Source organism: Bos taurus, chromosome 8 (genome assembly GCF_002263795.3).
Source record: "Bos taurus isolate L1 Dominette 01449 registration number 42190680 breed Hereford chromosome 8, ARS-UCD2.0, whole genome shotgun sequence".
Lineage (NCBI taxonomy): Eukaryota > Metazoa > Chordata > Mammalia > Artiodactyla > Bovidae > Bos > Bos taurus.
Genome location: NC_037335.1, coordinates 75,100,489 through 75,124,918, shown reverse-complemented (window position 1 = coordinate 75,124,918; position 24,430 = coordinate 75,100,489). Strand labels below are relative to the sequence as shown.

At 42.0% G+C, this 24,430-nt stretch overlaps 1 protein-coding gene and 1 pseudogene across 4 annotated transcripts in view; one reads left to right on the top strand and one right to left on the bottom strand.

The window, feature by feature from the left end:
- Positions 1-417: 417 nt before the first annotated feature.
- Positions 418-24,430, bottom strand: part of NFX1 (nuclear transcription factor, X-box binding 1) — a 66,377-nt gene continuing 42,364 nt past the window's right edge. For 2 of the 4 annotated variants that reach the window (XM_005210324.5, XM_005210326.5), the window contains exons 12-24: positions 23,313-23,395; positions 22,191-22,299; positions 17,295-17,414; positions 14,999-15,078; positions 12,513-12,743; positions 11,572-11,645; positions 10,675-10,776; positions 9,901-9,942; positions 4,777-4,875; positions 4,063-4,129; positions 2,508-2,653; positions 1,736-1,837; positions 418-694 (exon numbers count right to left, since the gene is read on the bottom strand). In XM_005210324.5, the coding sequence (XP_005210381.1) occupies positions 622-694; positions 1,736-1,837; positions 2,508-2,653; positions 4,063-4,129; positions 4,777-4,875; positions 9,901-9,942; positions 10,675-10,776; positions 11,572-11,645; positions 12,513-12,743; positions 14,999-15,078; positions 17,295-17,414; positions 22,191-22,299; positions 23,313-23,395 (1,328 nt within the window). In that variant the 3' untranslated portion in view covers positions 418-621. 4 annotated transcript variants of the gene reach the window in all.
- On the top strand, positions 17,809-21,063 carry LOC132346038 (heterogeneous nuclear ribonucleoprotein A1-like; annotated as a pseudogene).

The following is a 24,430-nucleotide window of genomic DNA, read 5'->3' as shown; positions in this document are numbered from 1 at the left end:
CCTCTCCTAGGTCTGCACTGATGCTACTGAAGACCACTCAGATAAGTTTAGCTAGGTAGACCAGGCAGAGCTTTTGGCAAAAGACTCAGCAAAGACAGCTGGGTTTAACCGCACACCTGACTTCAGATACGGTGTACCAAGCCGTTGTTTGGGACTTTGGACTGCGAAGTTTTAGCCTTTGTCTTTCCGAAGATAGTGATCACTTTGGATTAAGAATGCAAGGCATTGTCAGGAGGAGGATGGGTAACTGGATGGACATCTGAGGCCATGCCTAAGTGACATTTTCAGGTTAAAATTCCGGTTTGACTAAAATCAAGTCCTATGTTCCCCCAACCCTCAAAGCAATCATGGTGATGGTGTGAGGAGTCTGTGCAAATTCAACTGAATCACTAGTGATCATTCAGTCAGAGACATGGCAATAGTGAGACACAGTGAGACACTTTACACACAGCAGAGCGGACAAGGGGATTTCTGACACAATCGTGGTTTGCAAGTATCAAGGTCAAGACAGTAGGTGAGCTGTGAGTCCACCAGGCAGTCGGGAACAAGCATGATTTATCTGCGGGGAAAAAATCTCCATCACACCCAATGATTTTTTTTCCTAAGTGTGTCATGATCTCCTCAGTCCTGGACATCAAAGTAGTCAATTACGGGCTCCTTCGCTATCTTCTGTAAATTGCTGCTCCCAGGATTCCTGAAAAGCAAACACAGAATGAGCAATCTTTTCTTGCTTGGGGGAAACCGATTCAGGCAGGTTTCAGAAAGTGAAGGGTCAGCTTCTTTACCGTGTGTGAGATTCTGCTAAGACAGTGCAGTCCACACGAGCAAGTAACTGCTGGAATTTGGTGAAGGGCACACAGGAGTCTATATTAACACTATTCTATTCTAAAATTTTTCCAAAATAAAGACCTTCCCCAGGGCAGGACTGGGGCTGGTCCTGAGAGCTACTTGGCCCCAGGAGCTCCTGGCTGACGCTGTGCCCAGTGGGCAACACTGATCTGTCCCGTCCAGTTCCAAGGGAACAGAGATGGCTAGGACCCTCCTGGTGACCTTGTACACTTCCCTACCCACCCTCCCAGAGGTGTAGGAGGCTCTGGAGAGCTTCTGTGTGGAAGGCCAGAGCAGGAGGAGAGACCCCACTGGGTTCCCAACAGCTTCCAGCTAGGTGGCCTTGCTCTGTAGGGCAGCTGGTCCCCTCCTGGGAAGGGAAGGCAGGATGACGACCCCTCTCTGCTCCTGGCTGAGAAAACACCTGCCAGACCTGCTGCTTGCTCGTGCTATTTTCTTTCCTCTTTAATCACTAGCATATGGAAAAATGATTCAAACCATATGTAAGCAGAGCAAAACACGCAAGTTTCCCCCTTCACTGCCAATGCCCGCCTAGAATCCCACTTCTGTCTCCAGAGTAACTGCTGTGAACTGTGAGATGTTCCCACATCACCTGGTGTGGCAGACTGAATCCATTTCCCAGTGTCACCATCTATACCATGGAAATTACGGCTAGTGACTTTGCTCCCTGGAGGGCAAGTAGGCATTACAAACAGCAAACCTGGGACCCCTCTGGCATGAACAAATGTGTGTCCAGCATCTCAGTCAAACATCATATATCTGAATGCAACACCCCAAGGCCAGACCCAATGAGGTGCCAATGACTAGTGCAGCCCAGGGCAATTTACTCCTCGGTGGCATCTCCGAACAGACATGGCCCTTTGGGAAGCAGCTAAAGAATCCTTACTTGTCTGTCTGTCTGTGATGAGCAATCGGTGGCGGAGGCCGTGACTGATTCTCCTTTTCGAGTACACCTGTCAGTGTGGTAGAAGGACAAATGGACTTCCCTCTGTGAAGTCAGAACACAAAGTATTGAAAAGTGAGAACTGTTTGTGGAGACAGGCAGACAGCTGGAAATCCAGTCCATGACTCTTAACGTGATGCTGCAGGGCACTCTCTGATATGACCTGTCACCTTTGATTAATCCTCATCCCTTTCATCTACCTCTGCTGAGCCCACTACCTTCTTCCTCTAAACTCACTTGAGTCTTCTTTGTTGGGAGGTTCTTCCAATTCCCCCAGATTCGGATAGTGATCCTAGGTCTTGCAGTCCCCTCCTCGCTCATACTCCTGCTTCAGTCTCCTCTAATGGCAAACACTCTTCACAGAGGATGCCCTGAGTCCCAGGCCAGCACTGTTTCCATGATGCCAGGAGGACACAAGGGGACAAGGGATGGATCTGATGTGAAATATGCTTTAGGTGTGTCTGCTCTGAGGTCTGAGGCATGGGCTTTACTTTCTGGTTCAGAGCCTTAGATCAGTCAGAATGGCTGGCCCAGAGGCAGACTCTTCACCTAATCTTCCAAAGAAGGAAGTAAGAAAAACAACAGCCCAAGGCCAGGCCCAAGGAAGCACCAACGACTAGTGCAGCGCTCCTGCACTAGCCACTGGCCAGCCCAGCTTCTCAGGTCCAGTGTGCCTCACCGAGCAGTTTCCCCTCTGACAGCAAGATGCACCCACCTGACCGCAGTGACCACGACGTTGCGCTTTGGCTCACTGTCATAGCTCACGCTCTCCAGGCCGTACACCTGGGCCAGATCGTGGATGATCCGGCGGTGGTCTCTGTTCATGGGAGGGAAGCAGTGGCTCTTCTTACTACTTTTCCCCTGTATGGAAGGAAAAGAAGACTGACTGGTAAACATCATTTTGAAAAAAGGCTATGCCTATAGAGGTCCTTCCCACTGTCCTGGAACAGCCTGGGTCAATAAAGAGGTGACGGAGTTTGGGAGGCCCATGGTGCATGGCAACTCTCTGCCTGCGGGGCAAGGGTCGGGGCGTGGGGGGGCGTGGGGAAGGGCATGGGATGTACTTCCTGCATCTCCTCTGTGAGCCATGTGGCAGCAGCTGGCTGGGGCCAGGGGGACCGTGGGCAAGTGAACTGAGCCTGACGTGGATACTGCAATGGTCGCTCCCACAGGGCCTCTAACTGGGGAGTGAGTGATGTTTTTAAGAAATGACTAAATAAACTGAAGAGTTACAAAACAAGAAAATCTCACTTGTACACTCCACACTAAAAATTGTGAATTTATAGAGACAGGCTAGCAGAGAACTACATCTGCTCAGGTTTCCTAATTAGGAGGGGAACAATGATTCCATTTTCTTCTTTGTGCTAGTATCCTGCTGGGAAGCAGGAACAGAAGGGAGGCAGGGCAGAGGGTGAGTAGACAGCAGGAAGGAAACCTATTTTCATTAGATGTGGAGCCAAAGGAGCCATCTCTCCCTCACTCACATGCCCTCTGAATGAAGAGGGAGTCGCCGCAGGGCTGGCTATTGCTGACTACATGAGAGGCTTTTTTGATTAAAGCCACCTCCTCGACATCTCCGCTGCCTCCAGGACAGGCTTCCCTCTCTTGAAGGAACTGATACCATTACTGTTCAACTCTACTCATTCAACTTTATATCTTTGCCCAACATATTCTTTCCTGCCTTTGGGGTAATAAGAACCAGTGAGTCCAATCATACAACAGTCCTTCAGAGATCTCTGTATGTGCGTACTCAGTCACTCAGTCATGTCTGACTCTTTTGTAACCCCATGGACTGTAGCCCACCAGGCTCCTCAGTCCCTAGGATTTCCCAGGCAAGAATAAAATGGGTTGCCATTTCCTCCTCCAGGGGTTCTGCCTGACCCAGGGAGAACCTCCATCTCCTGCATTGGCAGGCGGGTTCTTTACCACTGAGCCACCAGGGAAGCTCATCAGAGATCTGAGGAGTTGGCATGTCTTCCTAAGTATCCCTACTGAATCCCCTTCATCGAGAGTGTTTCCTCCCATTCTTGGGCACAGGGCTAGGATGTGTATTTACATTTAATATTACTGCAGATATCTTTCTTGAGCCAGGCTAGAGCTTCCATGAAGCTATAATGGCTGGGCTCTGGAGAAAGGTAAGGATCCTCAAGGCAGCTCTGACTTTTTCCTACAACTACTTTACACTGATAGTGTTTCTAGGACTTGATTTTTTTTTTTTTTTAATCAAGTTGGCCTTAGAAACATGTAGAGTTGGATATTTTGATTTCAACCTTATTCACAGCCTCCACAAGGGCTTCCATTTCCTTCTCAATGTCGCTGACAAACCTTAAGTCCTTCCTGAAATGAGAAATAGCCACAGTTAATTGCGTTTGTTTCTGCTCTTTTGAGATCCCTTCCATCCACCCTCTGCCTATACAGTGCAGAGAATGGACAATGTGGGCAGGAAAATTGCAGAGGCCAGGCAGGAACTGTCAGATAACAGAAGGCTGAATGTGACAGAACAAAGGAAGAGAAAGTAATAAGAAAACAATTATGAGAAGAGAGAAGACAGAAAGAGAAACAGTCATCAGAGGGCCAGGAGACAAGAGGAAAATAAGACCTGTTACCACCCAAGTGAGGACCACCCATGTGACAGAGACCTGGATGGGCAGAGGTGGAACATGGCCAGAGACCCTTCACTGCAAGCCAGTCCAACCCTTGAAGGGCCCCAGCTCCTATCACAGGGACTAAACACACACACACACACACACACACACACACACACACTCACACTTCCAAAGTTCAACTCTTCAATGGGACAGTTTTGAGAAACCAAGAGAATGACTTATTAAATACCATATAATTTCTTATAATAGATATAGATATAGATATATAGATATATATAGATATATATAAAAACTGACTCAACCACAGAGGACTGCATATCTTAAAAGAGCAAATATCTGGTAAGCCACACTTAAGAAAGTAGGTATCAAGTCACATACCTAGCATCTTCTTTCAAACTGTCACTGAATTTTGACCCTGAAGAACGTACGTTGAAAGGATCAGAATCATCACTGATATGAAATGCCTCTGCTAACCTCCTGAAAGAGAGTAAAGTATGTAAATGAAAGGAAAGAAGGGGGAGGAAAATTATCTCATAGTAACAGAGTGCCCACCAGGTTCTACGTTTTTTATACATTAATCATCTCATTTCAGTAAACCTGATTATTCAGGAGAATAAGAACAACTTGGGACAAGATATTGAATTGTCTTCACAGAACAAAATAAGTAAGATACATCTAGATGGTTCTGAGCAAGCTGTAGGCTGACACTGGAGACTCAGATTGTCTGAAGAGAAGGCTGAGGAGGGCGTGCACTGGGGATGGTCAGTGGGAAGGATTTCCTCTGAGGTTTCACCCAAACATCAGATGAATAAAGTAGAAGGATAATACTAAAATTAACATCACTCTACAGAAAGTCTACAAAATGAAGAATTCCATTAACAACATAAGTGCTGTGTTAATTTTAATGCACTTCCTTTCATACTTTTCTTCTGTAATTTTAAGTAGTACATGAAACTCTGAATCTTTTTTTTAGCATTTCTCATACTACTATTTGATTTTCACACTCCCCATATTAACAGTTGCATAATCTTCTAATTTTATATGTCCCACAACTTACATAAGCATGCCCCATTTAGGTTCCTGTAACAGTCTCCCAGTTTTTCAATATGATAAGTAACACAATATCTCTGAGCAAAAACCTTTTAAGATTATTTCTCTGGAAAATGTCTCCAGGTGTGGCAATAACTGCATTAAATAGTATGGACCTGAGACCCAGATCATCATGGTCTAAGGGTTCCACAATGCTGTTTATGCTTTGACCGGCAGCTGTATGAGTCTCGTGGCATCTCACCAACACCTGGTTATGTCCCTTTTTTTTTTAAAGATAGTTAAAATTCAGTTTAGCATTTATAGTTTTCCTTTACAAGGAGACAGGGATCTCTTACAAGCTTAATGCCCATAAGAATTTGGTTTATTGTTGCTAGGTTTTCTAATTTTTTACCAGCAGTTTAGTTTTCAAATTTTCAAGAGAATTCCTAGAGGGGGAGATCTTTTGATGTTTTGATCAGCTGGCCACTAATTCCAACGTACACATCAATAAAACATAACTGTGGGATGCATTTGGTCTGTCAGTTTTCCATTTCTGCAATGGAGCATGTATCTGCAACTTTAGATGGCATTTTCCTTTTCAAATTCACATGTCTTTTTTTTTTTTTTTCAGGTCTGTGAGTAAGAAAGAATCCTTATATAGTGAGGGTCATTATGTCATTGTTCAAATATTGAGGAGAAATTCAAAAGGCTTTCAGAAATAGCTAGTTCTAATCAATAACTTTAATTTACTGAGCATCTACTATGTGTTAGGCTTGTGCCAAGAGTTTTACGTATAGTATGGTTAGTTTTAATGTATTAACCCTATAACAACTCAGGGAGGTAGATACTATTATTATCACTCACTATTCACAGATACGTGGGAAAATTAAAGCTTAGAGGGATAATGTGTATTGTCCAAGGTCACACAGCTATGTGAGTGAAGCTAAGATTCAATTCCGAGCAATCTAACTCTAGAGCTATGGCTGGCTCTAACTGCTGTACAGTACTGTCTCAACTACACAAAGGTGCACTTCCACGTTCTGGAGGCCTTCTACGCATTCACTACAGCATTTCTAGAATCTCTGGACTGCGGCAGAGAACAACGTGACAACAGTTCTTAAAGGACAAGAGTTTTGAATAGCAATTATTACAAAGTTACCATAAGAGTCAAACCAAAGGAAATTTGGGCAGTGCTATTAATCATATTACCATCTACACATTTAGTCACCTAAAAAGGTATTGTTAACAATTGTTCAAAGTTGCACTTCTAGGTAAAACAAAACTGCACTTGTCTGCATGTATCTGTTTCTGTTTAACTCTATCTTGAAAAAATTTCAAAGAACGGTTAAGTTACAAGAATATTACAATGGGACTTCCTTAGTGGTCCAGAGCAGCTTCGAAGCTGGTCCGGGAAGATGCCATTGCGGGCAGCTAAGCTTGTGGCCCACAACTACTGAAGCCTGCACACTCTAGAGTCCGTGCTCCGCAACAAGAGAGGCCACTGCTTGCCACAACTGGAGAAAGGCCACAGACAGAACGAAGACCCAGTGCAGCCGAAAAACAAATTACAATAAGCTCCTACACACTCTTCACCCAAATTCTCCAAATATAAACATTTTCACACAACTATACCTTTAATCTCTGTTGGAACTAGAAAGTCTGTCAGGCACTGAATAAATGCCCCTTAATCTGATAAAGAATATACTCAAATAACTTACAACAAACGTCACAGACAGTAGTGAAATATCCATTATCACTACCTTCTATTCAATACTGTACTGGAGGCCTAGCCAGTGCGATTTGCCAAGAAAAAGAAAAAAGTTAAGAATTAGAAATAAATTAGAAGGGGACATGATTGTGTACATGCAAAATCCAAAAGAAGCTACAGATAAACTATTAGAAATAAGTAATTTAGCAAGGTTGTAAATACTGGTCAACAAATATCAATTGTATTCCTACATGCCAGCAACAAGCAATTAGAGAATTAAAATTTTAAAGTGATAACAAGAAAAAAATACCATTTATAATAGCATCAAAAAACATCAAACAGCAAAGAACAAATTTACTTAAAGATGTACAAAATCTATATACAGAAAACTATAAAAAATATCATTAAAAGAAAACATGACTAAATATAAGGATATACTTTGCTCAAGGAGGAGAAGCCTCAATATTACAAAGTATCAAATCTTCCCAGACTGATCTATAAATACCAGCTCAATCAAAATCCCAGTTTTTTTTTTTTTTGCAGATATTGATAACCTATTTCTAAAATTTAAATGGAAATGCAAATGGCCAAGAATAGCCAAGACAGTCTTAAAGAAGGACCATGTTTGAAGAGATATGCTACCACTTTTTAAGACTTGTTATAAAGGTACAGTAATTCAGATAATGTGATATTAACACGATGGAACAGAATGAACTCAGCAATAACCCATACGCAACATGACTACTTGCTTTAAGACAAAGGTGGCACCGCAGCGAACTGAGAAAAGGATTTCTTGATAAATGATACTGGTCGAGTGAACATTTGTTTGGAAAAAAAAAATAATGGAATCATGAACCCTCCTTATATTATGATTTAAAAAAAAAAATCGGTCCAAGTCAACTATAGTTGTAAATGTGAAATGTAAAATAAGGTTCCTAGACAATAACACAGAATACCATTATGACCTCAGGATAGACAAATACTTCTTAAACAAGCTATAAAATGTACTATTAACTAAGGAAAAGACTGATAAACTGAACTACATTAAAATTAGAAATTTTTGTTTATTAAGACACCGTTTGGAGAGTGAAAAGTGAATGCACAGAATGTGAGAAACAACAGTCCACACAGCAGGACTTCCCTGGTGGTACAGTAGATAGCAATCTGCCTGCCAATGCAGGGGACATGGGTTCAATCCTTGGTCTGGAAAGATTCCACATGCCTCAGAGCAGATAAGCCCTTGAGCCACAATTACCAAGCCTGTGCTCTAGAGCCTGTGAGCTGCAACTACTGAAACCATGTGCCTAGAGCCTGTGATCCACAACAAGAGAAGCTAGTGCAATGAGAAATACATGCACTGCAACAAACTTATTCTTATTCAATGTAGAGTAGCCCCTCCTGGCCACAGCTCAACGCTCACAAGCAACAATGAAGACCCAGCACAACCAAAAATAAATAAATCTTTTTAAAGGAGAATAAATGTATTAAAAAAAAAAAATATATATATATATATAAAGGTGGTGGTTTAGTTGCTAAGTCATGACTGACTCTTGCAACCCCATGGACTGTAGCCCACCAGGATCCTCTGTCCATGGGATTTCCCAAGCAAGAATACTGGAGAGGGTTGCCATTTCCTTCTCAAATAAAACAAAGGACTCATATCCAAGGACTCCCAAAATATATAAAGAATTCCTAGTAATCAATATGAAAAAGACAGATGATACAATGAAAAAATAAGCAAAGACTTGAACTGGTACTTCACGAAAGAGGATATCCAAATGGCCAATAAACATACGAAAAGGTGTTCAACCTCACCAGTCATCAGAGAAACATAAATTAAAAGCTCAGTGATATCCTGATATCCAGTTATACATCTACAAAAATGGATTAAAGTTTAAAGAGTATAACTTGGTACAACCATTTTGAACACTGGCAGAATCAACAGAAGCTGAAAATACGCATACCTTATTAATCAGCAATTCTACTCCTGAGTTTATTATCCAATAGGAATGAGTACATATATATAGCAAAGCTAGTACAAGGATGTTCTTTACAGAGCATTATTTGTAACAGCCCAATACCAATAACAACACATGTAATCTATTAACTATAGAATAGATAAGTAATGATACATTAAAATAAAATAAGTATTGTTCAGGAATGAAAATAAACAAAATACTGCCACATGCACCAAAAGGAGTATCACAAATATAATGAAAGAAACCAGACAAAAATACCACCCACATGATTTCATTAAAGTCCAAAAACAGACAAAATAATCTAAACTGTCAGAAGTCAGGATACAGGTTATCTCAGTGGAGTGTAAGAACAGCTTCTGGAAACTTTCTGTATCTTGACCTCATTGCTGATTACACCAATGTATTCAATTTGTGATGACTCACTGATCTATAGTTTTGATCTATATGTATGCTATACTTCAACATAAAAGTTCATTAAAAGAATTTTAAGCCTCTTATCTCCATTGGAATTAGGAAGTCTGCCAGTCCCCGAATTAGTATGCTGTGGGGCATGTAATGTTTATACTTGCCCCAAACCACTTAAGCTCATGTTTCAGAAACATGCTGAGATCACCTAACTGGTTTATCCTTAGGCACTTCAATTCTTGATGACTGAATTTCTTCTGCTCTCCAATAGCAGCAGAAGACTCAGAGCAGGTGCTGAATGAATGCTTGAAGGGTTGCCCCCTCCCACTAACTTCACAGAGCTCAAAGACAATCAGATAAATCGTAGTTCAAACTACTTACTTTTTCCTTTCCAAGGCTGAACATTCCTCATCACACTCCAGCCTTGAGAAACAAAGAAAAAATTAAGTGAGAATGCAGGTTTCACAGCTCCTACTCTGAGCAGCTCAGTTGGTAAAGAATCTGCCTGCAATGCAGGAGACCGGGGTTTGATTCCTGGGTCAGAAAGATCCCCTGGAGAAGGAAATGGCAACCCACTCCAGTATTCTTGCCTGGTGACTCCCAAGGACAGAGGAGCCTGGCAGGCTACAGTCCATGGGGTCACAAGAGTCAGACACGACTTAGTGACTAAACCACCATCACCACTCAGCAATAAGTTCTTGGATGGTCACCCTAGAGATTGAGCATACTCTTGCCAGACAATGGCTGGATGAGGTCCCTCTCAAGGACAGGTGGGCAGGCCTTCGAAGGACTTCAGAGTGTCCCAAGGCTGCTCAGCCCCCCAAATGCTCCCAGCAGCCCTCTGACAGCCCCATCTCCCTCTCTTGACACAGCCACCTCTCTGTTCTCTTGCAGGTTAAAAGTACATACCCAGGTCTCTGCTTTCTCTGGCTACTATCTGGAGTGAGGCCCAGAAATGCTTCCTCTGGTCTTAGCTGTGTCCTGAGTAGGATTCACTGCACTGGAGTGGGTGTGGCCTCTTAATGTCAGAGGTCTGTTGAATACTGTGTGTGTAAGGCTTTACTATTGGGGACTGACACAAGTGAATGGTTCCTGCCCTCTGGAAATTAAGTCTAATGCGGGAAAGAAGGCACAGCTACACATTTTTTAAATTACCTGGCTTGGTGAATTTCCTTCTTGGTAATCAACTTGCTGATCTCCACTGAATCTCCAAGCTGCATGTCTGTTATTTTGGAGGCCATGGAAATAGCAGCTATTCTGAAGTACAAAAAAGAAAGGGAAGAAAGGCACTGCAGTTTCACAAGAATCTCCTCGCACCAGGCACACAAAATATGTCTTTCAAGAAAAATCTACCTCTTGACAATCTGTGTAGCCTTGGAAGCCCATTTACTGTAACTATCACACATTTACGTGGTATCTCAATTAGTCTAAACAGCTCCATAGGAAATGAGGTAATCAATTCCTTAGCACTCCCTTGAACATCTGGGCTAATGCCTGGCACTCAGTAGGTATTCACAGTCAATCTGATGTTGCATACTCCTGAAGTCCCACCTCTATGACACATCTATGCATCTCTGCATCTCCAAGATGTTATCTCTGAATCTATTCGTCCATCCATCCTAACATCTCCACTCCTGTACTCAGATCCCCATGTAACCACACAGGTCCCAAGATTTCAGGAGTCTGTAAAGACAACCCACAGAACACCCAGAAACCCCCACACTCCAGTAGGAGCACAGGGCCTGGCTGTGCCACCACAAATGGTGGGACATGAAAGCAATTCATGCAACCTCAGGACATCTTCCCTTCTGATCTCATGGTGAAATAAGACCAGAGGTAGAGAGAGAGAAAGGAGGAGAAATAAAATGGTTTACAAATTAAGGTTAGGGAAAGTAATAAGGTACATAAAGCAGTGCTTTTTCTTTGAACCTGAAAAACTAGACTCAAAATTTATTTTAAAAACTTTCCTTAAAAGTTGAAAAGATCCTATAATAAACTCCTGTATATCCTTTACCTAGACCTACCAATTGTTAACATTTAAGTAGCACTAACCTTTGATAAGTACTGGATGCTTCTGAGCAAACCATGATTTCTTTTCTTCGTCCACATTCACACTGCAGCTCTATCTGAAATAAGATGAACACGGAGCAGCGTTCAGCCCACGGAAAACATGTGAATGGGCAGGTTTCATTTTTAAAGCCTCTCTTGAATCAAACCTTGGCAGAGAACAGAGAGACAGGGAAAGGCTCCTCTCCAAGATGGGGGAGCTAACCACACATGCAAACTGACAACGTGGTGGCTGACATGCTAGGATGGAAGTGCCAGGTTTACAGTGCCCCTTATTGGGAATTATTCCTGTCCTTAATCCTGCCTGAAGGGGCAGGCCTAGAATGAAGTTTCTACCACCAAACCAGAGGTAGACACTTGACCCAGAACCAGCCAAAGTCTAATCGACTCCACTTCATCCCTCCACTTTCACCTCCTTGGGGGAGACCTTGCTTCATCCCTCAGAACAGTTAAGTCCCCCACTCACATGTTCCCGTGGGACCCCTGCAAGGGTGTAACTACTTCACAATCCTTAGCAGAGTCACGGGTAATTACCTGAGTAACCAGTTAGTATCTGTCCATCTGATTAATGGAACCATGTGTCTCCTGTCCACTGGTAGAGCTCCAGCATCAATACAGCATAACATCTTATACAAAACAGACACTTAAATACTTGTTGGATGAATGGAATGGGCAATCAGAGTCTCTTGAGAATTCGATCAAAGGGAGACAGAGACTGGTCAGGTGGCAGTGGGTACTTTCTGAACTAAAAGACCATCTCAAGCTTGGCAGACAGAAGTCCACCTTTCTCTCTGTTAACCTGAAGTTCCTTGTAACCAACGACCCCCAACTAGGATGTGTGCCAAGGTGCCACTGCAGACAGTTCTAGACTCATTAGCAGCACCAGGACCACAGCCAACACCCCACCCGGAGCCAGGACTACGTACCTTGGCCTTGCAGGTGGTCACTGGGCAGGGCAAGCTGAGGTGGCAGGGTGCCATACACGGGTGGCCACAGTTGGCTCTGGAGGTGGTGCAGGGCTGCTTGCAGATCTCGTCCCCCAGACATTCCCCTTTGTGACAGAGCCTCTGACACTTGTGCATCCCACATGGTAGCGTGGCACCACAGGGTAATCCACAAGAGATATCAACCAGGTGACAGGGAATGTTGCTTCGTAACTAGGAGAGAAGTAGCCGGGTTCTCATCTCCATTCAGGATCTGGGGTGGGTTTTAACTTCCTACTTAAACATTTCTGAACGTTCACAATCAGTATATTAAAAAAAAATATTTTTTTTAAATCAGGCTGATTTTCGAAGTCTGAAAGGTTAGTTTGAAAAGAAAACAAACCTGAGCTTTATTTAACAATGCTTGTTACAGTTTGAAAGGATTTGTTTTAGTAGCCGAGTGTGACTTGCAACAAACAAGGTGAGTAACAGGCATGTGAAACCAGATAACTAGGGAGTATCTGAAAATGCTATGACTAACTGGGAGGGTCAGGGGATCTTCTACGTCTGCAAACAGCTAGGGCACTGAATTGACAGAAACCCCGGGGGTGGGGGCACCGTTGGCTCATGGTTTCCGGACTGCTGGCAGGGCAGTTTTATGTAATTACTCAGCTCTCCTCACATCTCCCAACCTCTGGTCTCCATATTTTAGATAGCTCTGTCATTAAAAAAAATTTAGAAGCAACAGTCCATGGAACCGCCGTTTTTTCTTGAGAAATTGCCTTCATCCAGGATTCCTCACTCTAGGAAAAAGATGCTGGGATTTTACTTTTGTGGGACCAAAGATTACTCTCATGTACCCACCCAAAGTCTTTTAAGAACCCTCAAAGAGAGGAGTATACTTGGACTCTGATGAGGCATAACCTGTCATCTTGAAGAGGGCCCCAGAGTCTAGTACATACCTGCTTTGGATTTGGTACTTCAGTGGAAGGTATCCCCAGTCACTAAACACTCCATTACCACCGGGATAATTCGTGCACACGCTGTGCCCTGTGCTGCTCCCGCCCACATTATCTGCCTACTATCTTCTCATCGTCCTTCAGGAGGTTACTTATGTTACTTCCTTTAAGAACACCTTCCCTGGGTAGGGGTCCCTTCAGTGCTCTGTACTTCCCACACGGTTGTACCTATAATTGACTGCTCATTCATCTGCTTTCTGCCCCAGTGAAGGCTCCACCAGGGCAGGGCCAGCCCCTGTGGTTCATTTCTCAATCACTTGAACCCAGCCAGTTACCTGGTACAGAGCAGGCATGCAGTAAATATTTGCTGACTGAAGTCCAACATATGGATAACACATGGATCTCTCAGAATGGTTACTCTCAAAGGAAGTAAGAGTTTTCAGAGGAAGAATAAATACTAAGGATTATGACTTGAGAACCTCTGACAGGAAATAATGTCCATCAAGATAAGAATGCTGAAAGCATGTTGTCACAGTTGTCAAGAGTTTCAAGAAATGTTGGCCAACATGTTATGAAGTAAAAAAAGCAGGTTACAAAACAGTATAATCTTCATAGAGTAGAGGAGAATATGTAATACACATGCCTGAAGTCTACACACCAGAATGTTTAAGAGTATTTCTTTTTGGGTAGCAAAACTACATTAACAGTCTACAATTAATATGCATTTTTAAAATTAAAGAAACTTTAAAATTGTTTCAAAGGGTCTATAATCAGCAGTGCCAAATACAGCTTAGATGCTAAGAATAAGGACGAAAATCCTTCATGGTAGTGGCAGTGGGGAGGAGCAGGTTAGTGGGGAGGAAGGCGTTTGGCCCATCAGCAGGATGGAAATCTGTGAAGGGAGTAGAGAGAAGGATTGGTGGTAACTGGCAGGGAGCCCGCCTGCACTCTTGGGATGTTCTCACTGTAACACTTTTCCCAGACTGGCAAGCCCTCCCCATGCTAGCTAACCTGGACGCTGTCTCTGAACACAGCTCATGTTCTCAGGGGCTACTGGCTGAGTCTCATCTTATTGTAACCAGATTAAAAATGAGAGCAGAACAGTCTAAGAATGCTACTGACTGAATGGTTCTGTTTATGTGACCTCAGGAAAAGGCAACAGACTTTGTTAGGACAGGCAACAGATAACTGGTTACCGGCGCTGGAGGAAAGTGGAGAGTAATTCTGAAGGGACGTGAAGGAGTGAGTATGTGGGGATGAATGACCTGTTCCACATCTTGACTGTGGTGGTGGTGACATGACTGTATGACTGCTTGTGTCAAAACTCCTAGATTTGCATGCTAAAAAGAGTAAATTTTATTTTATGCAAACTATACCTCAATGATTAAAAAAAGGAAAAAAAAGTGGCAATAGCAAATCTCTGCTTCTTTGGAGCATATTTACTTTGAGAAACAATGAGGCTAATCCTCTTAACGAAATCCAACCATAAATCTCTGGTTGGAACGATGAACCACTCGAGAGAAAGCTTACCTCGTGTTTGCCCATGCACCACTTCTGGGTGAGGAAAGTACAAGGAGGGCACTTGTCCTCACTATGACATGAATGATACACTGGAGAAAGAGAAAGGCAAAATCTGGAATTATGTTCAAATAATACCACACAAACTATTATACATATTATAATAGCATTTGACATGGAACTTCTAAATTTAGGAGCTAAAAGTACTTTTTAAAATGGTCACTGGAAAGTAAAAGTAGTTGGCTTTATATTAAAGGGCTGAAAGATGAGCATGAGAAAAAGAAACCCAGCTGAGGGGGGAGAGACACAGAAGCAGAGAAGGGGGCACCCCATCTCCTGAGGCATGGCCACAGGGTCTGTGCACGTTACTCAGTCATGCTTGTGGTCCTACCGTACACAGCTCCCCTCTGTTCAGACATCTTGGTTACTTACCTCATCTAACATGCTTCCTCTGCCTCCTTTCAATTTCTTTACTCGCAGTTCATTCAAACTCATCCCCTAAACGAAGCCTTCCTTGGCTGACCCCTCCCTGCCCTGAGCTCTCTTGCTCTCCCTGACCTCTTGGTTCTGAGGCAGAAGGCTTGTTGCCATGCTATCTGCCCCATCTTCAGGCAATCGCTGGTTTTGGCAAATGTACTCAACTCCCATCTTCTTCCTCCCAGAAACAACAGAGACCCCTCCAGGTCCTGGGTTATTGTTTTCTTCCTCTGAACCTCCCTCTATGTCTGATACCATGCTGGATATACAACAATTGCTCAAGAAAAGTTAATGCTGAATGAAAGCAGGCTAAAATAAATCACAAATGGCTAAGTTCTCACTATGGACATTCATCAGCAGGATCTGGACTTCATCTTAACATCTGCAGGTGAAAGAAGTGAGTGCGAGCGAGTGTGCTGAGTGTCTGCTTGAATATTAACTTCACAGTGGCATGGACATCACTCACAGGCTAAGCTGGGAGGGTCATCTTAAGGTCTCCAGGGAAGGAGGGACTTCTCACTTCATAAGGAATTTACTTAATTCTTCTTCACTCTTAAAAAAATTAAGAACTGGTTGTTTCGTCAGTCTCAATCATATGGCCAGATTTACTGTAAGTATCAAATCTGATGACTTAAGTTATGTCAGGTTTGCCTCTGGGACATGACAAAAAAGGAAATGATGGGCTAGATACAGTCTGAGGGGAAAGCCAGTGACTAGACTGGATGGCAAGTGGGTGATGTCAAGTAGCTACTGGTCTGGTGTCTACAGCAGTCTATCACAGGAAAACTGGAAACCAACGTCCAGCAATATGAGACTGACTGAATCACTTATGGCCTATCCATGTAACAGGACACCCCACTATCATCTAAAAAAATATTTATTGATAAGGAGACAGATTAAAATTATAGTAATTAGAGAAAAAAATCTATTACTTAAAATAAGTTCAATAAAATTCCACTTTTATTTTAGGGAAAAAAAGGAAATATATATTTTTACCCATGGAAAAAGGCCCTGAAAAATCACCAGGCAAGAACACTAGAGTGGATTGCTATGCCTTTTCTCCAGGGGATCTTCCCTGGAGAAGATCCCGACCCAGAGACTGAACCCAGGTCTCCCGCACTGCAGGTGGATTTACCGCACTGCAGATTCTTCACCACCTGAGCCACCAGGAAGTCCGAAAAATACACAGGAAGGCATAATTCTTAAAAGGTTACATAAGATTTAATTTCAATCTTTTGATTTTACTTTTCTTTCTTTTTATATATGTTGCATCTACAACAAAACTGAAGTTACTTTTAATTTTATAAAAAGATGCTTAACTTTGAAATATGCACCAAAAGTGGAGGCCACAAAAAGGAAGACAAGACCAGCTGGGGCTTCTCCCGACATTCTGGGTGTGTTTGACACCCACAGGGTAAAGCAATGAAAAGCACTGTCATTCCCAGCTGTGGCCCAGATCACAGACCCATCTTCACAGAAGCAGTCCTGAGCACAGGGAACAAGGAGCAGCCATGACAGTGTGACCTGAAAGCAGTGAAAACTATCACGTGCTGTGCTAAGTCGCTCAGTCATGTCTGACTCTTTGCGACCCCAGGGACTGTAGCCCGCCAGGCTCTTCTATGGGATTCTCCAGGCAAGAATACTGGAGTGGGTTGCCATGCTCTCCTCCAGGGAATCTTCCCCACTCAGGGATCGAACCCATGGCTCCTGCATTGCAGATAGACTCTTTACTGCTGAGCCACCAGGGAAGCCCTGAAGACCATCATGCAACATCCTAAATGATACAGTGTGAGCAGGCTGTGAGGTGTGCAGGCAAGCAGATGGGACCCACCTGGATGGTCACATTCATGGACTCTGGCACAGGTCTGGGTACACTCAGGGGGCCTGGTGCCACAGGGAACTGGAGGGTAGATCACTGATGCACCACAGTGGCAGGTTAATTCATCAAAACCTGGTGAAGCAGCAGGTAAAACAAACCTTCATGAGTTTGAGATTCGCACACAGATAACTACAAACACACTTTTTTTTTTGGGTGGGGGGACTTCTATTTTTAGAGGCTAATTTTTAGGGGCCACCTTTTCTGGAGAAAAAAAAAAAAGGTTTTTATTTTATTAAAGTTGTCTGGTAGCGAAGCATTCGATTTTTACTTGCAACAATCTTTTAAGTCCATGAGTAATCCCAGACAGTTTTACATGTATTTTATAAACAAATGACCTACAGAACAGAAGACTTCCACCAGAGATACAGATCCTTTTGGTTAGGAAAATGGATACAGATTATGAAAGCCACAGATAGTTAAGTTCAGCAAACTCACAGGGGACTGCCAACAAGCAGCTGACTGTGTCATGAGCTCTCCCAACCCTCAGACCCATAGGGAAGTTAGTTCAACTCTGGTCCAAGTTGGAGGCCGGGTCTTTGGCCATGGTTCTCAATTAGGAACCAAGAGTCAGAAGCCCAGGCCCTCCAGGACTCCTCCATTCAATGCTTTTCTCCAGTCAGTACTTCCAACAAACAGAGGCTATATAATGTGATGGAAAGGGTCCTGTAAATACAGTGGGAAATTGAGGCTTTTAGACCTGAACCTACTTCTCACTTACACAAGGACTGTAGGTAGGTAACTTAACACCTCTGAGATTTCTTCCTTTTGGTCAAAAGGGGATACCAAACTTTGACCTACCTACTTGGAAAGCATACTGTGGCCAAGGGCTAAAATATGTGAAACAGCTAGGTAAAGAGTAAGAGGCTACATATCTTTATGGAACTCCATGTGTGGGATTTATAACAAAGCACTGACTCAACTCCTTTTTAAAATATGGTAGATCTAGTATTTTCCTGAGAAAGTATGTTGGGGAACCGTGATCCAGGCTGATCTTTTAATGGAGCAGTTCTCTAAGTGTGTTCTGTTGACCCCTACGACTCCCTGAGATCCTTTCAGGGAGTCCAGGAGGTCAGCTGTTTTCATAATACTTAGGTACTATTTGCTTTTTTCACTGTGCTGACATTTGCACTGATGGTACAAAAGCAACTGTTGGAAATACTGCCAAAGGCATTCATGCAAATCAAGGCAGTAGCACCAAACTGTAACCACTTTATAGTAGACAAAAAATGCAAGGTTCACTTAAGTCCTTGAAGAAGTAAAAAAATCTTAACCCTTAAATACATGTCTTTCTAATATTCTGTGTAACAAAGGAGGATATCTGCTTAAAGCACTTTTGTTGCACACAAAAATGCAGTCATCCCTCAGTGTCCTGGGTGGGGAAGGGGGCTGGTTCCAGGACTCCCATGGATACCAAAACCTAAGAATGCTCAAGTCCCTTATATAATATGGCATAGTATTTGCATATGACCTATGCACATCCTCCTGTGTACTTTTTTTGGGTGGCTATAATTTTGGATTTATTTCAGAAAAGCTGTTGACATTATCTTGTAAAGTTAGATGCCTACATGCCCTGAAAAGCAAAAATTCTACCCTTATGAACAAATTTTAGAAAAATTATTACATAAGTGTACAAGAAGACACATGTAAAAGGTTCATAACAGCAACACTAACAGTAAAAAAATGCTGGAAACTATACAAATGTCCTTTGACAAAGGAACAGATCAATAAATGATATTATATTTACTGAATCAAATATTACAATGCAGTGAAGATGTATGAAACCCAGCTATTTACAAAAATATGGATGCATCTTAAAATATAATGTTGAATAGAAATGTCCTATAAGACTAGATAAACAGAATTATTTTTATGGATTTCAACATAAGCACAATTGGATCATATACTGCTTTTGACTTACACACACATGTCAGAATAATGACATATATGGTTTTCTACAGTAGTGTAGAAACTACTACTATCAAGCTATTTAAATGTTCAACCAGTTTTCTCCAGGAGAAAGCACAGGATAGCCAAGTGTAAACAGGCAGATGAAATTCATATTAACACTTACGTTTTTAGGTTGCATAATGGCTCCCCTGTATATTTTAAATCATCTCTAGGTTACTTATAATATCCAATACAATATAAATGCTATGTAAACAGCTGCCAGAAGAAAACACATTCAAGTTTTATTTTTGGAACATTCTAGAATTTTTTCCCCTTGAATGTTTTCAACCCATGGTTGGTTGAGTCTATGGATGTGGAGCCCACAGATAGACAGCTGTCTGACCACTGTTTGTTTTAAAGAATTGCACTTTTTTGAGTTCTGAGCTGAATTAACTTTTTTTCATAACACACCATTTTGCCTGAAAAAGTAACAAACAAACTATGATTATTTAGACTTGGTTATTTTGGCAGATACTTCATCAAAAATTAACAGTGAGCCTGTCATTTCAAGAAAACCAACTCTGTTGCCAATGATAACATTCAAGCTTTCAAGTGGAAACAGAATTTTGGAAAATATGCACTTACCACTAAGAGCTTGACAACTTCCTAATACTTTTCCTAAGACTTTTCTGATGGGATTGGTAGTATATTAAGGGATGTGAATTTTTAATATAACACAAACAGACCCATCTTAGAATCACTGCCTACAACCCAAGACTAAGGGACAACTGAGCAATTACTTGTTTTGAAGTCTCAACAGCTTTTCTGCCCATAGATTCCACGAGTAAGCACTGTTGAAGTCTCCTCTTTCTACTGCCATCATGTCTCAGAGTCTCCCAAAGAGCCTGAACAGCTGTGGAAGCTCTTCATTGGAGGTTTGAGCACTAAAACAACCAATGACTGAGGAGCCATTCTGAGCAACAGGGAATGCTCACAGACTGTGTGGTAATGAGGGATCCAAATACCAAGTGCTCCAGAGGCTTTGGTTTGTCGCATATGCCTGCGGAGGGGGTGGATGCAGCCATGAGTGCAAGGCCGCACAAGGTGGATGGATGAGCTGTGGAACCCAAGAGGGCCGTCTCGAGAGAAGATTCTCAAAGACCTGGTGCCCACTCAACTGTGAAAAAGATTTTTGTTGGTGGCATTAAAGAAGACATTGAAGAACATTACCTGAGAGATTATTTTGAACAGTATGGGAAAACTGAAGTGACTGAAATCATGACTGACCGAGGCAGTGGCAAAAAGAGAGGCTTTGCGTTCATAACCTTTGATAACCAGGACTCTGTAGACAAGACAGTCATTCAGAAATACTACACTGTGAATGGTCACATCTGTGAAGTATGGAAAGCCCTATCTAAGCAAGAGATGGCTAGTGTTTCATCCAGTCAAAGGTTGATGTGGTTCTGGAGCCTTTGGTGGTGGTTTTGGAGACAGTTTTGGTAGGAACAACTCTGGTCATGGAGGAAACTTTAGTGCTGGAGGTGGCTTTGGTGGCAGCCATGTTGGTGGTGGATATGGTGGCAGTGGGGATGGCTATAATAGATTTGATAATGATGGAAGCAATTCTGGAGGTGGCAGAGGCTACAGTGATTTTGGCAATTACAAGAATCAATCTTCAAAGTTTGGACCCATGAAAGAAGGAAACTTTGGAGGCAGAAGTTCTGGCCCCTGTGGTGGTGGCAGCCAATACCTAGCCAAACCATGAAACCAAGGTGGCTATGGTGGTTTCAACAGCAGCAGGAGCTATAACAGTGGCTGCTGCTGCTGCTGCTAAGTCGCTTCAGTCGTGTCCGACTCTGTGCGACCCCATAGACGGCAGCCCATGAGGCTCCCCCATCCCTGGGATTCTCCAGGCAAGAACACTGGAGTGGGTTGCCATTTCCTTCTCCAATGCAGGAAAGTGAAAAGTGAAAGTGAAGTCGCTGAGTCTTGTCCGACTCTTAAGGACCCCATGGACTGCGGACCACCAGGCTCCTCCATCCATGGGATTTTCCAGGCAAGAGTACTGGAGTGGGGTGCCATTGCAGTGGCAGGAGGTTTTAATTACTGCCAGGAAACAAACCTTAGCAGGGGAGGAGAGCCAGAGCCAGAGAAGTGACAGGAAAGCTACAAGTTACAACAGATTTGTGAGCTCAGCCAAGCACAGTGGTGACAGGGCCTAGCTGCAACAAAGAAAACATATTTTAGATACTACTCATGTATATGGGCAAAAACCTCCAAGGACTGTATTTGTGACTAATTGTATAACAGGTTATTTTAGTTTCTGTTCTGTGGAAACTGTAAAGCATCCCAACAAAGGATATTTTTTTCCCCAACAAAGGATTTTAATGCAGATTTTTTTTTTTTGCACCCATGCTGTTGATTGCTAAATTTAACAGTCTGATTGTGATGCTGAATAAATGTCTTTTTAAAAAATATGGTGTGTGTAAAGTTAGTCTATTCTGAAGCCATTTTGGTAAACTACCCAAACAGCGTGAAGTTAGAATTCCTTTAGGGTGATGCCAGGTTCCATTAGAAATTTATTTATAACTGGCTTGGGTGGAGAAGCCACTATCTTCAGAAACCTTGGTATAGGTGAACTGACAGTTACTGTTTTGTGACCTGGAGTTAGTAATGGAGTTTTTTTGTTATTAATATGATTGTTGGCACATCCAATGTAGTATGTCTAAACTGAATTATGGCACCAGATAGTTCTAGATGGGAATGAACTTGTGTATCATCCATTATCATGTGTAATCAATAAAAGATTTAATACTCTTTTTTAAAAAAAGCCAAGGTCTCAGTATACCTGAAATACTAAGGCTTATTAATTCAGAATCTAAGAAAGTCGACTGCCCAGGATCTATTATGCCTGACTTTCTAGAAAACTCTTATGATAAAGTATACAGTGAAGACACTCACTAGCTTGCCAGCACGTCTGGCAGTTTCCACGATGACAAGGTTCTTCACATCTATGAAGGCCACAGCGGAGTTTCCTCCCACAAATCAAAGGACACTTGTGCTCCTTATCCTAGGAAAAGAGGTTTATACATACATATTTTTTTGCAAGCTGGAATCTTAGTTCCTAGACCAGGGATAGAACCTGTGCCCCCTGCAGTGGAGTCCTAACCACTAGACTGCCAGGGAATTCCTAAGAGATTTATTTATACTTGCTTACAAAATTATCTCCATTTTATATTTTCCATAAACAAGATTAACAAAGCTCTCCACAATTAAAGATTGCATGAGGTCTGCAATTAGCTTCAAAATAATCAGGGGAGGGGCAGTAGGTGAGGATGTGGATGAAACAAGATTAGTCATAAGCTGATCACTACTGAAGACAGATGTTGGGCATATATGACACATACTTCTCTCAGCTTTTATATATGTCTGGAGTATTCAATAAGAAGTCTTTAAACTTTCAAACACTGGCTTATAAATAGGTCTTTATCACGCTTCACACTGTCAATATAAATGCCAAAAATAACAATTGTGTATTACATATATATACATATGCGTATATATATATGTACTTTACTATTAGTAAACTGTGTTACCTTGTTCATACACCCACAATAACACAGCACCCACTGCCAGGTAATGCTTCCTCTATTTAGTTTCACAGACGTGAATATTTCAGATAACTGAAACTTGTTCCTTTAAAAACTGCCACTCTCACTGTGCCCACTGATCTGACCCAAGGAACATACAAAACTTGAATCCTGAGTTACTAAGACCAGGTGAGTCTGTGTGCGGCGACAGTACTCAGTCTCTTGCAGATGACTACACACTCATCCAGCGGTCTTGGGCTCTGGGGCCTGAGGCCCTCTTTCTTCTTCCTTCATGGTGCCATAGGCCGACTTCCTGACCGGGCTGAGGACTAAAAAGGCCCAGCCTGTGCCTCTGGCAGCATTCTGACTGTTGCTCAGGGGCCTCTCCCAGTGATTTCCAAATCTGGGCTGCATTCTTAGATGGCTAAGGCTTCCAGAAGCCCAGTCCCTAGATGAATGCAATCTGACTGTACCTAATGATCGATCCACTTACCACACAGCATATCTCATTACATTTATGCCGTCCACATAACCGCTTCTTGTTACACCTCTTGTCGCACATAAATGTAGCATCTGCTATGAACAATTAAGAAGAAAAAAAGTCAAAGGATATGAACATTCATTCAACAAGTATCTGTGTGACTACAAGCTGAAGAAATACAAATGTAACAAGGTAAACAAATCAGTTATGGTGAAAGTGCATATTTAAATAAGATCATTTTTCACTTGTCAGTCAAAAAAATAGAAAACAGGAAGACTATTCAAGTGTCCATTGATAGATGAATGGATAAAGAAGATGTGGAATATATGCAGTGGAATATTACTCAGTCATTAAAAAAATCTTGCCATTTTTGACAACATGGATGATTCTAGAACACAGTTATACTAGGTGAAATAAGACAAATACTGTATGATTTCACTTATATGTGGAAACTAATGAACAAACATAACAAAACAGAAATAATATAGATACAGAGAGAAAACAGATGGTTGCAAGAGAAGGGTAGAGGGAAGAAAGAAAATAGGCGAGTGAGATTAAGAGAAACTTCCAGTTACAAAACCAATGATTCATGGGTATTAAATGTATAGTGTAGGGAATATGGTCAATAACTAAGTGATATCTTTGTATGGGGGCACACTGAAACTAATCTTATTGTGGCAATCCTTTTGAAATGTATAGAAAAAACACTACATTGTGTGTAATGGGCACTAATATAGTGTTGTAGGTAAATTATATTTCAAAAACAAACTCATAAAAGAGATCCTATTTGTGGTTATCAGAGGCAGGAGGTGAGGGAGGTGGAACTGGATGAGGGGAGTCAAAAGGTACAAACTGCCAGTTACAAGATACATTAAGTATTAGGGATGTGATGTACAACATGATAAACAGAATTAACACCACTGTATATTATATACGAAAGTTGTTAAAGGGTAAACCCTAAGAGTTCTCATCATAGACAAAAAATGTTTTCTATTTCTTTCATTTTGCAACTATATGAGATGATGAATATTCATTAAACTTATTATAATCATTTCATGAGGTATGTAAGTCAAATTATTATGCTGTATACTTAAAATTTATACAGTGCTATACATCAATTGTATCTTAAT